The 18,487-nt window shown below is 42.1% G+C and overlaps 1 protein-coding gene across 2 annotated transcripts in view; it reads left to right on the forward strand.

Annotated features, from left to right (window-relative positions):
* The window catches only part of LOC124115819, a 33,520-nt gene extending 17,974 nt beyond the window's left edge, over positions 1-15,546 (forward strand). Inside the window, exons 1-3 of one of the 2 annotated variants that reach the window (XM_046476961.2) lie at positions 7,082-7,139; positions 11,792-11,918; positions 13,682-15,546. In XM_046476961.2, the coding sequence (XP_046332917.1) occupies positions 7,119-7,139; positions 11,792-11,918; positions 13,682-13,899 (366 nt within the window). In that variant the 5' untranslated portion in view covers positions 7,082-7,118 and the 3' untranslated portion in view covers positions 13,900-15,546. Of the gene's footprint in view, positions 1-7,081; positions 7,140-11,791; positions 11,919-13,681 lie in introns of those variants that run through there. The other variant, XM_046476960.2, reaches the window with a different exon arrangement.
* Positions 15,547-18,487: the final 2,941 nt, after the last annotated feature.

The raw sequence follows: 18,487 nt of genomic DNA on the forward strand, positions 1-18,487 counted from the left end.
CTATTGTGAATTTTGTGATGGAATGCTCTGTCTGAAGATATTCCATTAATATCTCATTGGCGTAATATAACTTGTGAAATAACACTCGAATCCCAGTTCGCCCCGATTAATACCCGTGTTCGTGGGTTTCACCAAAGTGGTAAACGTCTGATACCTGCATAACTTCGGGCTTAATACCCGTGTTCGTGGGTTTCACCAAAGTGGTAAACGTCTGATACCTGCATCACTTCGGGCTTTCCTCCCACATCAAGCTGATACGCCGTGATATAATCTGAAATACTGTTAAAAGCAGCGTTATACCCACTCACTGTTACTATATTAAACTTGATTATGTTTGTTTGTTTGTTGTTTAACGCCGCACTCAGCAATATTCCAGCTGTATGACGGCGGTCTGTAAATAATCCGAGTCTGGACCAGACAATCTAGTGATTGACATCATGAGCATCGATCCAAGCAATTGGGATACGATCCCATGACTATGACTAGTATAGCATCTATGAACGCTTCGAACGTCTGAAAGGCTGAGAAACTGTTTGTTGTCTATAGCAGTGTCATGGGGATCTCGAGAAGCATTAATTATCGCGGATGAATTAGAATTCACATTGCTTTTTTCTTATTTGAGGGGACTAGCTTAGATAGTTACCTGGCTGTGATACCAACGTCTGTGGCGTGAAGATTTAGTCTAACCAAGATTAGCCCAGGAATTATTCAGTGAGGTAAGATTAATTATACATGAGATGGAAATAACCAACACGACACGCGAGCAATTTCTACTTACCTTTGAAACGTTTGTCTAACTAACCTTAATTAGGAAAGCTGTAGAGCTATATCCTAAATCGGATCAGCGCCAACCGAAGCATTACCTAATGCAGTTGTATATAGTTATGCATAGATGTTGTGAAACAAGGTGATGTTTATGTTGCTGCAGACCCACGCACATGTACACAGCATCCCGTCGACGGCATCCCCTTCCCCATCTGCTGGTTACTGCAGCCGCTCCGTGTCAATTCCTTACAGCGGAATCCACACCAATTCCCCCTTGTGCACCAACGTCAAGTGTATTCGATTCATAAGTGCGCACAAGGGACGTGAAGAAACTGACGATATTGGTATATCAGATAACCATATACATCAGCTTAGAAAATACAAAAACTTGAGTTTCGGAAGTTCAGTTCGGTACAGTTCGGAGCCAACGCCTACCCTCTATCAACACGCGGTTACTTCCGTATGACGGAAGCTTTGATCAGGCAGAGCTACGGCCAACTATAACCAAGATCCACCTCGCGTAAACGCACGATCTTACCGCCTGAATAACAGACTCACGGTGAATTGAGCGAGTGCGCGATTCACACCTTGTTCTACTTCACGTTGTCTGTAGATAATCGAATCTGGACAAAGCGAAACAGTGACTGAAATCATGAGCAGCGATCGTCATCAGGTCACGGTGACACGCAATCAGCAAAGTCACCGGGCCGGACCGCCTCATCCCTATGATAGTATTCGGCCTGCCCGGACCGGTTATCCCACTAAAGTGCAGTTTAAACAGGCTGTCTACTTACTTTTTTTATTAGCTGTATTGTAGACACAAGGGTGATTAGTCAGATTAGGCTGTTTGCACAGGAGGGACCTGCTGTGTGAATTATGGGACATTGTATCCAACTGAAGTAAACGTTTTCACGCCCAGAGCGCAAACAGAGGTACGTTTGTTTGTTTGTTTTGTTTAACGCCGCGCACAGCAATATTCCAGCTATATGACAGCGGTCTGTAAATAATCGAGTCTGGACCAGACAATCTAGTGATTGATATCATGAACATCAATCCACGCAATAAGGATACGATGATATGCATCAACCAAGTCAGCAAGCCTGATCCTCCGATCCCGTTAGTCGCCTTTTACAGCAAGTCGATATGTAAAACTATCTACGGGAGAAATGGAAAAAAAAATACTCTTGCGTGCCACCTTCCCAATCCCCTGATCCCGTTAGTCGTCTCTTAGGGCAAGCATGGGTTGCTGAAGACCTATTCTACCCCGGATCTTCACGGTTCACAGTGGTACATATATACATATTTACATACATTTACAGAAAAGGACAATCTGATCTTTTTGAATAGACTTGACATGTTGGCATAGTTTTTGAAATTTTCGTAAGATTGTATATTTGATTTGTTATTGTAACAAAAGGGAGGGTTATTATATCATATTTCGATATACATGTATATTCATCTCCATTCAGACTGGGAGCGGTCGGGTAGCCTAGTGGTTAAAGCGTTCGCGCGTCACGCCGAAGACCCGGGTTCGATTCCCGACATGGGTACAGTGTGTGAAGCCCATTTCTGGTGTCCCCGCCGTGATATTGCTGGAATATTGCTAAAAGCGGCGTAAAACCATACTCACTCACTCACCAATCAGACTGCATGGTTCCATGGGTCTTTGATCATCATAGTGTATTTGCCCTTCCCAAACATGACAAGACGTTTTAGGTCGGTGTGATTTACGTCCCACTTGAACGTGACAACGTATACCCATTCACGAAAACTCTGTTATATTCATGTTGTGTTGTACCGCCCACGTATATATTTTATTAAGCGTAATTATATTAAAGCAGGTCAAAACAATTTTCATTCATAATGCCGATTTCACCATATACGCGTTGGTAAGGAGTGGCATGTAGAGCGGTAGGAGTGAATACAACACACAACAACGAATCCTAGGTTCCGTTTGTGTGACCATGTCAATACTAGGGGCCATCCGCTGTGTACACATTGCTGCGTGGGGTGTTTGGGTGCGGTACTGTATACTTGGAAAGTGTACTTGACTTTGCATTAGTTGCAATGATGTATCATCAGGCAATATGAGTCACGTGCGTCAGTAGCGGAATCTACAGTATTTTACGAGCTGAAAGGCTTGTACACTACGAGGCTTAAGATTGAGGGAGTACGCGAACGTTAGTCTCATAGAATCCCATTCACCCCGTTATTGACACATTTAGCGAATTCATCGTAATTACAAGGAAACATTTTGGAAATGTTTGTGTGTGACAATTACGTCTTGTGTTTGCTGTCGGACTCTCAGGCTGACTCGAATTTCGAAGTGGATCAATTGTGACGTTATAAGAAAGCGACGTCACATCAAACGTTATGACGTCATGATATCACAGGCTGGTCAAGCGACTTGTATAGGTTTCTTCACAAGACAGCGACTCCCAATCAGATAGTGAGATTCCATAACGAGTAGTGATAAAGACTTTCCCGAATTATGTTATTCAATAATGACAGGAATAATCATTTGAAACTAAATACGATCTCACCTTCGAGATGCATTTACTCTTGGCGGTCCATCTAGCCAGCCATAATTTATTATCGTTTCACTGTTAATCAAACTAAAATAATGGAGACCTTTACTGACATGTGGTTTCCATACATCACCGGTGGAAAAACAACTTTTAAAAAACCCCGCGAATCTGCAGTAAATGAGTGAGTGAGTGAGTTTGGGTGAGGTGAGGTGTATACTGACTCCGAGCCGGCCAGTCCTTGTTTTAGCCCCTTAATGCCGAGCGCCAGGCAGGGTAACAACAAGTCCCATCTTTTAGCGTCTTTTGGTATGACGCGGCCGGGGATCGAACCCAGGACCTTCCGCTCTCCGGGCGGACGCTCTACCGCCAGCACTATAACGGCGGGGAACGCCAGAAATGGGTGCAGTGAATTAGCCACGCACAATGCGACTGTGTTTACGGTGTTCAAAACAATGAAATCGATTTGGGCTTTGTGCGTGCCTTAATTTCACATGACTCCCCACTTTGCACGGTGATGCATCAATAGCTCAATACATAGTGACGGTGTACCGACCTGAGACATGACCGGGCACCCTAGCACCGGAGTTGGGATTGCAAATCTCTGTTTGTCTTTGATCTATTGATGAAGGTCTAGGGGCTTTACCAACAGTGATTACCTACTGCACAGACAGGATGACTGGAGCCTGGCCCGGGAGATATAATGACGGATCAGACACTAACTAGGAAACGAAATCTGGTGTTTGAATCTCGAGCGATGATTATGCTGAGTCTTTATACTGTAAAATAATGTTCAACATTTTTAAAATTCATGAACGCGGTAACGCCTGTTTACTGTTTTGCTAGGAAAATCAGAAACGCTGAATCATCATGTTTGTACGGCTGTATCTAGGAGGGCGCCTCACCTGTGAGTTAACCGCGTTTGATGTGGGGTATATTTGTTAAAACACAGGCACGTGCAGTTAATCAGCGACGTTACTTTGTGACCTCTTTTTAAAGAATGATTATTATACATGAGGGGATATCTTAAAGGGGGTAAAAGTCCAGTAGCCAAGACCCCACATATGTAGTGAGTGTGTGTTTGTTGGTTTGTTTGTTTGACCGAATTCAGGGTTTGTAAATAGTCAATTCAATCAATAGTAATTTAAGTCAGTTGTGCTTAACGTCACTTTTAACAGTGTTCCTTTGATATGTTTGTTTGTTGTTTAACGCCGCGATCAACAATATTCCACGGCGGTCTGTTAATAATCGTGTCTGGACCAGACAATCCAGTGATTGACATCATGAGCATCGATCCACGCAATTGGAATACGATGACAAGCATCAACCAAGTCAGCGAGCCTGACCACTCGATCCCGTTAGTCGCCTCTTACGACAAGCAGATTCGCTATTTACAGCAAGCATGGGTTGCTGAAGACCTATTCTACCCTGAATCTTCACGGGTCTTGAAGTATGTGTGACTGCTACCACCTTTTCATGAACCGTCTGAAGGAGAGTTCTTCTCCGGGGCCAGTGGTTGAAGGGTTGTTGATATGGAGAGTAAAAAACACGAAATCCGAGGAAGTCACATGTCAGACCCATAAAAGACTTTTGTTACTTTTTTTGTTCGATGCGATTGTGTAGCGTATTTGTGGCGTTTGGCACATAGAAGAAAATAGATGTCGCCATGCCTTTGCTGATGTTCATTGTAGTAGCGTCCGTTTCTGGTTGTAAATACAGGAGAATGACGGTTAAGAAACAGTCGCGAGAAAACGAAAAAAAAGAGTCTTGTGTTTTGACCTTCACGTGTCTGATACAGCCTAGTTTGAACAGATGCTGTTTTTTAGTCCCGTCAACAAAGACGTGATTGAAGTACACGGTGTCGGGCAGATTGTTAACTTTTTTAACTACATGCTTGGGAAACGTCGAGATAGTTGGAATTATCCGTGGCGAAGACGTACTGTCGCTTAAGCTACTGCTGTTATTGTCTGTTATTGACGTACGTACATTCAAATACACCTACATGTCGTGGTGGCCCTGCTTGTCTTCAGCAGTCCTTGCTTGTCTTAAGAGGCGATTAAGTGGATCGGGCGTCAGGATCGTTGACTTGGTTAATGCATTTCACCGTATTGCGATTGCGTGGATCGATGCTCATGATGTCAATCACTGGATTGTTTGGTCCGAAGTCGATTATTACAGACCGGCATGCATACAGCTGGAGTATTGCTGAGTCCGGCGTTAAATAAAAACAGCAATTCAAACAGAAGGGTCAGCGTACATTCAGTCAAGCACATGCAGTGCTATGATCTGGCGTACATTCATTTAAGCACATCTGTACACGTCACCGAATTGTCAGGCGTACATAAATTCAATCAAATGTCGACGAAGCAAAAAATGAATAATGATATCGATATTGGAAACGCAAGCAGGTCGAAAATCAAGGCAACTCGTAGAATAATAACTTCTATTCGGACAGATGTCAATACGTTTGCGTAACAGTATTCATCGTCATGGTGTGCATGTCATTTACTGTTATAACTATGATATACCCGAGTGCTACCGCACCCTGTTGCTGATAGACCCGTGAAGATCCGGGGTAGAATAGGTCTTCAGCAACCCATGCTTGCCGTAAAAGGTGACTATGCTTGTCGTAAAAGGCGACTAACGGGATCGGGTGGTCAGGCTCGCTGACTTGGTCGATGCATGTCATTGATCCCAATTGCGTGGATCGATGCTCATGATATTAATCACTGTATTGTCTGGTCCAGACTCGATTATTTACAGACCGCCGTCATATAGCTGGAATATTGCTGAGTGCGGCGTTAAACATCAAACCAACCAACCAACTGTTGCTGATAACTCAGTGACTTTGACCTGTGCGCCGTGTATCGATCCAACGTGTTTCACTGTCATGTTCGCACAGAGACCTGCATGGGCGGGATATAACAGATATTCTTGTGTATTTCAAACGTAACCGATTCACTTACGGACAGTCTGCTGTAACCCGAGTCACAGTTGCACTGCGACCGTACATACGTCATCACTTCGTTTTGTTCCAAATGTCTGGACCAGATAATCCAGTGATTGACATCATAAACATCAATCCACGCAATTGGTATCGATGACATGCAAACCGTACGCGGAAGACGCGAAGACTCTGAGCGATACCGCATATTTCAAATCACGTCATTTTAGACGGGACTAAACACCGGGAGTGTTTAACCCACGATGTACCCTGCACGTTAAGGCCAAAACACAATGTCACCTTTTTCGTTTTCTCGCGACTTTTTCCAAACCGTGAGTTCGCTGTAGCGGCATCCGGATCGAAAATGACATGATCAATAAATGGACAATGATTTATAATAATTGTTGAAGTTTGAAATTGATGAAAAATTAAAATAAGTTCTAAAATATGATATTTTATGTTCATTGATCTGTTTGGTATTTGCCATGTCAACCTCAGTGAAACAATATGTGTAGCTTTTGTATATTAATGTTATAGCGTATTCCAATTAATTGCACACTTTATATTCTCCATATCAATATGTGTGTATACATATGTATGTGTAATTGGTGTATATATTCATTTTTACTTTAATATTGCTTCAAAACAAAAATGGCAGCACAGTAGTCAATAAAACATACAATATCTCATCAACGACAGGTTGTTGAGAAGAGTAAAAATTGATATTTGATATACTGATGCGATTTAATATATGACCTAAGCAATACAGGATACAGCTGTGCCCGATGTAAGTTTTCGCCTGTGCGTGCAACAGCCTGCTAGTACATTCATTTGAACCGGACTCTATCGTTGAAATATACCCTACTGCACGCGGCTTTGCTTCAATGGCGGGTGGCCAAACTATGGTAGGTTTTTTTGGTCTGTTTAGATGATGACTGATCATTATGCACTGCAATATCCACACGTTGTTCCGTGAGTCAAGTTCCCTTTCGAGCGTGACAATCGTGGATGGTGGCGAATTATTGATTGTAATTCATGCACTTTAAGTATGCTATGGTTAATTCAGAGAATCATAAACGCGCACTGTGGATATGCTATCAGTGTGTTGTGATAGAGTTATCTAAAGGCGTGAGCAGGTTGACGTGTCTGTATGCATGACTTCTCAAATGTGTCTCATGTGAATGCGGCATACTATTTAAGAGCGTCGACCATGTTAATCTTTCGTATATATGTACTTATATTATTTGACTAGGTCAGCAAATAACACTCTGATTTGTTTAACAAAACATATCTACTGTTTACGTCATATTATGGAATGTGCATTTTTCTAATTTATATCAAATTATGTATATAACATATATATAATTAATAACATATTTTCTCATTTGTATATGTATATAACATATATATGATTGATAAAATATTTTCTCATTTGTAAGAAAACAGAAAATTGGTTTTCCAGTCACTATTACCACAATTCTAGGTTGTTATATGGCATCAGGAACTGGTGACATGTTGCCGCTGACGTTTCTAGTTTGTGCGAAATGACTGGCAACATATTGCATGATCATAATCACTATCTCCCACTCATCTTCCCCCAACCTGCTCAGCTTTGCTACTAAAACTCGTTCCACTCCGTCGGGGTCGGGGTCAGCGGTCGACCTCACTACCGTGTGCGTGTTTTGTTGTAAGTGCTGACTAATGTTAATCGCGTGTTTGCAATGTGTGGCCTGGTAGCTGATCGTCTTATCGTACCCCGATGGCGTGAGTCGTTGCCTATGCTATTTTTCAAACACATGCGTTGGCCTGGGATCAGTGGCTGTACAGACCTCCGTGATATAACAGAATACTGCAGACTATGGTGGTACAGGTTTTTATTTACCTAAATTCTGAGGTATTTTAACATTGTGTTCACTGCGATTATGTAAAACTAACCATCAATGCCTCTTCCACTTTCATTTCCCTCATGGGCGGTGGGGTAGCCGAGTGGTTAAAGTGTTCGCTCGTCACGATGAAGACCCGGGTTCGATTCCCCACATGAGTACAATGTGTGAAGCCCATTTCTGGTGCCCCCCGTCGTGATATTACTGGAATATTGCAATAAAAGGTGTAAAACAATATTCAATCATTAGTCGCTCTGTGGTCAGTGAAATATAAGTTACCCTCATAAAGCCATGACATTTATTATAACTATATTAGCATAAACTAGATTTTGTAATATTCACATTTAGGAATTTCTACTTCCATTTGCTGCAGAATTAAATTTGGGCCAATTATTGGCCTTGGAGCGGGTCTGCATAATATCCCGGATATCGAGTGAAAAAATATTGTTATATTTGATCTGCAAGTATTTGCATCATTCCCGTCTTCGAAAGAAATATTGTTTTTATTTTGATTGATTTCAATCTGATATCACTCTTGCTTTAGTCTATGTTTTCTACATTGAACCTCGGTATGTAATGACTTGTGATGTGTAGGTTTTGAGTTGGGTCTCGCTATATTGTCATATGATCTTCAAAGCAGGGATGCACGTAATTACCGTTTAGACAGCACAACTCTTTTGAGTGAGTGATTGATTCAGGTTTAACGCCGATTTGAACAGTATATTTCAACTTTATAATATCATGGCGTGTCAGTTAATTGTGGGAGGCAAACGTCTTCTGCGTTATTAACCACTGTGATGAAATCCCCGAGCACGGGTGTAGCTTCCTGCGGACAAACAAAGCTTCAAGCCGAATATAGGTTTCGACCCTACTGTCATTGAATCCTGGCACGGCCAAGAGGCGCAACTCCGAGCAGCGAATTGCTGCGTCTCACACCCATGGGTCCCCCATTCTGTTGCCTCTCACTATACTCTTTTATGTTTGTTGCAATCTGAATAAGCAACCGTCTCTCAAATACACCAAGTGTTGAAGCTTTAGATTGGCAATAGAGTACACATGGGGCAAGTGACCAAATACAGGGATAGACATGATAGACTTGTCCGGTAGTCCGAGGCAAGTGAAAATTAAGACGGACTAGTTGTTATCATCTCAAGTTATTTCACAAGAACCCCACAAGTCCGAATTGAGCTGCGGACTAGATGGATAAGGCCATTGGTGTCTACCCTTGATATGCCAGCGATCTTGATGGACCAATTTCAGAGACTCTGACAATCAAGGAAAAAGGTAATATTTATAATGCGCCAAATCCATGTCCGAAAGTGCGCTCAAAGCGCTACATTATTATTCCGGTCAATGGATCAGTGTGCGTTCGATTTTCATGCTCAGCTTCCTTGGGAGAATTCACCTCCAGCTGCCTTTGAGGCGCTAGAAGGTTAAGAGCCACCATCTCATCCTACCGGGTACCCACTCACTGCTGGGTGAACAGAGTCACATTTCGAACAAAGACAATTGCCTGAGACACCACATGTACTTTTGTGCTTCAGTATGGGGCAGGACCGAAGCCCTAGAAACTCTCAGAGGAGTCCAGCTGCTGGACGCGGTTACCCATCCGTCTATTGTTGCTGAACTTCCCCTGATTTGTGACGCTGTGCACAGGACCACGTGTCGCCACTGTTAGGAGTTAATTAATGTGTAACAGCTACGTGAATCCTATCACTATATATAATATATCGTATGTCACCAGCCAATATATATAACATGTCATGTATCTCCAGTCAAAAGCCAATATGAGCATTCCAAATAACCATAACATCCCGGAGAGTGTAACAGGTTGGACTTATTTAGAAATGAAAGCTGATATATTAATTATAATGTATCTATACACCGCCGTATTCTTGTGAAACGCTCCTTGCAAACATATGGTAAAACTCAATAGAAAATAATCTAAAACTCACTTGACTATAGTTAACGTGTGGAAATGCCTGCAAAAATGTATCTTTTTCCGGGGTTAAATCTATAGAAGACATTGCGCTTATCTCTTACAACTCAGTTCCGACTTGCTTAAGAAATGAAATCATTTATGAAATCTCTTTAGTCTGAAGAATTGTTCATAATGTAGTGAAATCCCGACACTCTCGTAATCCCCCCCCCCCCCCCCCCCCCCCCCACACACACACACACACACACACACCACACCCCATCCCCTTTCTACTGGACGATTACTTAAAGAACATCGATATGTTTACCAATGGACACGTGGTCGTGTTTCGTTTATCCGTTTGTCTTAATCCAGGTGAATTAACTGGGAACGGCACCGTTCGGATTAACGGAGTTTCGCTGTATCGGATATATGACACGTGAAGATCCGGGGTAGAATAGGTCTTCAGCAATCCATGCTTACCGTAAAAGGCGACTATGCTTGCCGTAAGAGGCCACTAATGGGATCGGGTGGTCAGGGTCGCTGACTTTTGCGTGGAATGATGCGCTTGATGTCAATCACTGGATTGTCTGGTTCAGACTCGATTATTTACAGACCGCCGTCATACATCTGAAATATTGCAGAGTGCGGCATAAACAACAAACAAACTGTATGTGATATTGTGCGTTACCTTGGTTACATACTCTAGTAAGTTTGTGAAGTTACCATATTATGGGTCCTCGCATTGGACATGTAAAAAATGTACGAGTATCGCGAAAAACACTGTGCAACAAAGACAAACGGGGTGTTGAGTGGGATTAAAAGTAGTGGTTGCCAAGTCACGTTCACACTGAGATCGTGTGACCTTTTATTTACCAAATGCATTGAAGTTTGCATCGAAGTTTGCATTGAAGTTTGCATTGAAAAAGACACGACGGATTGGAGTGGGGTGCAAACATTATTGTGATCTTATTTCATTCAGGACTGATATTTGTCATATGGAGAGGGAAGGGATGTTGACTTTTCTAAAAGTGCACATGCACATAATCTCATGATTTAATCAGAACTTGGTATTCGTGCGGGAGGACCCTCCCGGTATTATGGGGTGAAAGCTTCCACTCTAGACTAACCCTTAGTGTCTGAAAATATGTTATTTTGATAGAAACAAGCAACTACATAAATTGAAAAGGAGCCACTCAGATCCTGTGGAAAATCTAGACTTGCTTCAAATTGGTCAAACATTACAGTAAGGGTTGGGTGGAAGGGAACATAATATGGCCAAGGGACTCTGAGACAGACTGCCTCCACTCGTGGAACCCAAATTTAAAGCACATTCAACACGAAGAATGAATAAGTGAGTTCTGTTTAGACAGTATTCCAGTTATTTCACAGCGTGTCAATTTTATGTGGGTGGAAAGCCCGAAGTGATGCAGCTCCCAGACGTTTACCATTTTAGTGAAACCCATGAGTATGGGTATGATGCTGAAAATCCTAGAAACATCGGGTCGAACCGGAGTTCGAACTCATAATCATAGGTTTCTCTGGGCCAAAGGGACACAACTCTGCACAGCGAACTGCGGCGCCTTCGACGACTGGGACACCTGTGCCCCCAACATGAAAAGTGTTTATGATCATGATATACATTTTATATGTTTATGATAACGACTTAGGACATCAAAAATCGTGTCTTAAACTTGATACGATGACTTGCAGTATTTAGTTCACCAGTGTACATGTGTGTTCTGTGTCGTTCCAGGGGTCAGGCGAGGACTTTAACGGCTATGGCCGAGCGGTGACGGAGGGAGAAGCAGAACACAGCTATGTCCAGGACGCCCAAGCCGGTCTCTCTCACGTCCTGGATGAGCTCAAAGCCTTTCAGAAACGTATGTACATGCCATTCCGTACACATATACATGTAACCCAACAAAGTCGTACTGTGAGAAAATGGCGAGAGTTTCAGTTCTATCACTGCTGACCGCCTCCGTGGTCTGGTGGTAGAGCGTCTGCCCGGAAAGCGGAAGGTTCGGGGTTCGATCCCCAACCGCGTTAGAAGATGGTACTTGTTGTTAGCCTGCCTGGCGCTCGGCATTAAAGGGCTAAAAGAAGGATTGGTCGGCTCGGAGTCAGTATACTGTGTCTTGAGTGGGGTATTCATGTTTAACTGCGGCATGGTATCAATATGAATACACAATGCCACTATGGTATCATAGTGGGTTAGCACTACAAAATCGACAATAGTCGGGACTACAGCAATCTCATTAAAATCAGATCTTAGTTCTCGCTACCGCTAAACATCAGATCTTAGTTCTCGCTACCGCTAAACAAAGCGGTAGCGAGAACTAAGATCTGATTTTAATGAGATTGTAGCGAGAACTAAGATCTGATTTTAATGAGATTGTAGTACAAGCAGCCACACACACACACACACACACGCACACACACACGTGATGACAATTCTTTAGCTATGCCCGTTTGCGTTAGACGGAACCAAGTCGCAAAAATGGCCACGCGAGGGGCACGATTTCGCTGTCCCGAAATAACACGAGTTATTCACGAATGCGCCGGTGTGTGATTCATCGCGGCTTGCGCGTTGTGACGTCATAGACATGTGACCATGCCTGACGTCACACGTATTCATTTCGTGTTCTCCTCTGTGACGTCACGGTATTGTTGTCGCCGTGGAATTAAAACTTCATACGAGCAAGCATTGGCTACAAACATGTAGCATGTGTGTTATTAGTGGGTCAGCATTTGCCTGGATATTGAGTCAGTGTAAGTAGATTCCGAATACGAAATCGAAGATGGTGGGATTCTTACAACATATTTTCATTATAAACTGTTTTGAATTGTATCGATTCTTACGTATTTATAATATGGACTGTTTCTCAATTTTAAAACCGACCGCATTCCTAGGGAAAGTTGATGAAGTTGGAGAGTTCATTCAATATGATATGTATACAGATTATGCATTCTGAAAAAGTTCGTGCAAGCCAGTCATTTTCCTGTTTCCGATGAAAACAAATTAACTTTTGTTGCAATAAATTACGCACGAATTTTGTGAATTATTTTCGATCCGTTTCAGTAAATATATTTGTCCATTTTGTTGTTGAATATATAAGTGTATGTCAACATAGTACACACGAATAACACTCACTGATATTTTTAGTTCTATGAAATATTAAAGGAAATATTTTTATTCCCATTGTCGTTATATCTAAGGGAGATAACTCTCTCTGCCCTGTGCACAGTTTTATCAGATTGCTGGCAGTGCAATAGCAGAGCATGAAAAGTCAGGTTCGATCCCAACCTTAATTCACACATGTATTCAATGACGATAATTACATGAGTTGGGTCATATTTTTGTGGCCTTCAACAGAAGATGTAAAATAAACAAAGACAGCATCTCGTAAAAAGACGACACTGCTTGTCGTCACTGCTAAATTGTATTAATACAACTTAGGTATGGACAGTAACTCGTAGAAAGCGAAACCGTAACCGGAACCGGAACCGGATTCGGATTCGGATTCAGCTTACGAAAAAGAAATATGAAAAAGACACGTATTTCATTTGTATTCGTGGCCTTATATATTAAAATTTTGTTCTGTGTACAAACACATTCATTTCATATTTATATTTTCATTTGCAGGTATTGAACATTCAATCCTCCACACGGAGAAAGGAGCGTTCATCTTGGCTGGAATCCTCTGTTCCATTGCCATGGTGGTGTTAGTGGGCGGGGCTCTCTACTGCCATTGGTTCGGGAACTATGTGCCAAAATACATCCGGGTGTCTCGAAAAGATGGGAAGGAAATTACCGAGGAAGCGGAAAAGGAGGCAAAGAATGGCCACTTGAAAGGAGAATAATGTCATTAATTTCAAAAAAGGGAACTGTGATACCCTGAACACCCATGCGCATTGGAATACACTGATACGTTTCCTAAAGCGCGTGTTGAATTATGAGTGAATGTTGCATAGATTTATATATCTGTTTTGTTGTTGTGAAACTGGTGTTGATTGATATTCTATTTTGATAATGTGCAAATTCTATGAACTGTTTGTGCCTTGAAACGAATTGACATGCCAGATCTCACGTGTTGTGTGAAGTTACTGCGTCTTGTTACCATAGCAACCGAACACCGTGATTTTTTCGGTTTAGATCTATGCATTGTTTTCCAGTATATATGCCTTTTGAATGTGAGCTAGATTACATCAGATGTATGAACTCTTGGCTGTACAGTCAGACATATCTGAATGTTCCGATGCAATTTTGACAAGCCTGGAAGCGTTAGCAAATGTTCTAATTTAGAACACAAACATTGTTAAGTTATATGTATATAATCACTTTAAAACCTGGCTAACCAGAGCACTATTCAAATTCACTCTATATATCATCCTAAACATTTGTTCACCATCTTAATATTTACACAGACACAACTATGACAAAATATTGACTAATCCTTTGTTAGTGAACCAGACTATATTAATTAGAAATTATTTACAAAAAGCTAAATCAAAATTTTACGATAACGTTTTTGACACCTATCTCGTTCGCGTTATTGACGTTCGTGATATACTAATGTATATTAATATAGACACGCTCCCTCAGTCATATAGTGTATTTACATAAACAGCGATTTTCCATGGCTCTTTGGTTTGAAAAAAATCACTGATGACGTCCTAAGAACCAACGAACTTTGTGATCGACTTTCAAAATTATGTTCTGTTAAAATCAACCAGTGTTTGAAAATGACATCCAACTGACGTTAAGAGTGAATCTATTGGTTGTATTTCTCTGGCTGGAGTATGCGATGTTTTCAATGTCTTTATCACGGATGAAGATACAGTCATGTCGTTACATACGGGTAATTACATTCATAATTAATTAATTAATTTCTTGTGATAATTTGTTGTGAAAACATTTCCGCATAAATGTATGACATCCTGCCTCGTATGTGTCATATAGTACAATATTAGTATACAATATGCATATATACGACACAAATCGCACATAGATATTTTAATAATTTCAGCATAGCTAAACCAATGATGATAGCACGTACGATAAATGAGCTGACGTTAGTTCAGGGGTCTAAGCTCTGGGTATTTGGCAGTCCTACAAACTTTTTATAAGTCATTCAAAATTGACTTTCTTTGTCTGCAAGCTCGAAGTGTATCGATGAAGCAGGTTATGACAACATTTCGAATACACAGACGGAAATTGACAGCATCACATGCGTTTGATATACACGAGCACCTTTGTTGGGTTGTGCCTGTCGGCGGAATTAACCCTTTAAAGTCAGTATTCGATGTAAATTGCGATTTGTTATTCGAATAGATTCCGTATCAAAGATATTTAGGACTTATATAGCACTATCTGTGTGAAAACGTTAGTCCGACATTATTTATTCATATACACCCTGTTTTATTTTCTATGACAATGTTCTTTGTTTGTAAATAGAGGGAGTTTTTATACTATTTTATTGACATAAACGACTGAACTTTTATACGATCCTCTGTGGTTATGTTCTTGTTTATATGGTGAATGAGTGAGTATGGTTTTACGCCGCTTTTAGAATTATTCCAGCAAGTTCACGGCGGGGGACACCAGAAATGGGCTTCACACATTGTACCCATGTCGGGAATCGAACCCGGGTCTTCGGCGTGACGAGCGAACGCTTTAACCACTAGGCTACCCGACCGCCCCCTTCTTTATATGGTGAATGAATTAGTAGTGAGTCGCTTTGAGTGGTATATACGGTAGTCACGACGCGGGGATATCCCGAAGAGGCATGATCTAGACTTTAACCATTTCTGTGAGATCCACGAACACGGTGTGGTTACATGCCGAGTCTTAAAATGGGGATGAATGTGGAAATCGATTTGTTTGTTTTGTTTGTTGTTTAACGCTGCACTCAGCAATATTCCAGCTGTATGACGGCGGTCTGTAAATAATCGAGTCTGGGCCAGACAATCCAGTGATTGACATCATGAGCATCGATCCGCGCAATTGGGATACGATGACATGCATCAACCAAGCCAGCGAACCTGACCACCCGGTCTCGTTAAGCCTCAGCCACTCAGACAATGCGACCGCGATGCAACCTCCTGGCGACCAGAATAACTGACAATCGCAATAAGGTTTCAGGGGTCTCTGAAAGATTTCACTGAGGTCGCTACAAGGTTTCAGAGCGGTCGCAAAACGGTCTTTTGAACATTCACAAAAGACTGGCTGCGACCGATTTGGTCGCTCGGGGGTTTCTTTGGTCTCCTAGAGGTCCCCAAGTGGTGTTATTTTAATCGCAGATTGGTTTCCAGTGTGCGGCGATCGGTTTCGACTACGCAAGGGTGTTGACCGTTTTGCAACCCAGTGGCGACCTATCGTTGATTGATCAGTGATGAGGCGGTGATCGACCGGCGCTTCATCGGTAACTGGTTGTCGATCGGTTGCAAAGTGGTTTCCAAGCGTGTGTTGGGTTTGCAACATGTTACCGTCTATAAAAAGACCTGTCTGCGCGTTACAGCATGATTTGGTCATAAGTTCTCAGAGAGTTCACATCAATTAATTCCATTCATCACTATGGTCCGTAAAAGCAGGAAAATTAAAGAACCAGAAATTGTAGAAGATACAATAGAGACAACTGCTGTGGTGCACAGGTCTGCTCCAATTGAGCCAGAGCCAACATCTCAACAAAGGAAGAGTAGAGGGAGCCATATTTACTGGGTGCTCTAATGGCGACTTGCTTTCCATCTGTGGCCCCAACTGCATGTGGAAAGTTCAATCTTGACCCGAATTTGTCGCTCAATTGGCGCCACTCTTCAGGTGTTGAGAGTGTCATCACTACACTACGATGATGGTTTCACAAACTTCACGAACCAATACTGATATTGTGTTTTGTGCCACTCTGAATGTGAAGGCCAAGCTGTGATACCTGTTTCCAGTTGCCAGGAGCCGAAGGGTGACAGCAAGCTGCAGTCCAGGACTCAAAGGTCTTCTCCAATTAGTGTCTTCTTTGGTCAATCTGGGTGTGAGTCTTTGTACAAATACGTGAAAAATTGCAGGCTCCATTCTGAGGTAGCCCACGAAATCACCACTTTGCCATCAGATTCTCATAGTCTCCCAATCTCATTAAAATCAGATCTTCGTTCTCGCTACCGCTAAACAAAGATCTGAGGACATCCCATTACGGGTCACGTCAGACCGACCTTGCGCGAACTTTGACCGACCAATGGAATGACCAATCAGAAGGCAGCTTTCTCGTGCTTTACGGCACTAATTTCAAATTGGCAACTACGCTTCGAAACGTATTTTGACAAATTCTCGATTACAAATTTGAAACCTCAACAAAAGAACATTCTGGAATGGCTAATAGATGGTCTAGATTTATGGATACAGTCGTTAAACCCGTAACTATCGTTCGGAGTTAAAGTTTTCGAGGCTGCATGATCAGAAATCACATTCCGACTATCACTTTCATAATCTGGTAAGCCACGCTTTGATTGGTCGGATGAAAGGTCGTTCTGACGTAACCCCTAATGGGATGTCCTCAGATCTTTGTTTAGCGGTAGCGAGAACTGAGGTCTGATTTTAATGAGATTGATAGTCTCCTAGCTGTGGCATTCTTGCGATCCAAGGTCTCAGACAATACTGCCTTCGCCTTGTCCTTCTCATTCTTCTGTACACCATCATGGCAGCAACTGCAGCATTTTGATTTATTCTTAGCAGGCGGAGCAACTGCAACTGTTCTGCTGTTAACATCTTGATAACTTGCAAAGAAATGATTTGATTCAGAAAAGCACCCTTTTATATGCATAATGTTTTGATCCGTGATCGATCGACAACTAGTTCAGTTGAAACAAGTAACCGAAGATTCGCCGACTAGTCACCGATCGGTCTCAACCAGTTGCAAACATTTCGCCGTATCTGCGGTGAACAGTTGCCGATCAATCACTGACAAGTTGCAAAACCTATCGCTGATTGATCAGCTATCATACGCTAATTCCAAATATGGAGAGAAATAGTTGCACCGGTCTCAGCGATCGCCAGTCGGTCGCAAAGGAAATCAGTCGCCAAGAGGTTGCATCGCGGTCGCATTGTCTGTGTGACTGAGGCTATATTCGCCTCATAGCATAGTCGGCATGTACGGCAAGCATGGGTTGCTGAAGACCTATTCTACCCCGGATCTTCGAGCATTTGATCATTGGATTCTGCAGCTGGTTAGGGCGGTGGTGGCCAAATCCTTTGAGCGTAAAAGAGGTTACGTTTAGAGCTTCAATAAAACTGTTTCGATAAATACTAAATAAATATGCAGTGTCACGCTTATGCCACACACTATTGTAATTTCGCTCTCGCGCAGAATAGTATATACTTTTTTAAAATTTTGTTCCTAAATGTTAAATACCTCATTCGTAAGTGTGCGAGCGTGCGTGTGGTGTTCCAAGCCTCCTTGAAGTT

This window comes from Haliotis rufescens, unplaced genomic scaffold (genome assembly GCF_023055435.1).
Source record: "Haliotis rufescens isolate VD_foot unplaced genomic scaffold, xgHalRufe1.0.p SCAF_16, whole genome shotgun sequence".
NCBI classification, from domain to species: Eukaryota; Metazoa; Mollusca; class Gastropoda; order Lepetellida; family Haliotidae; genus Haliotis; species Haliotis rufescens.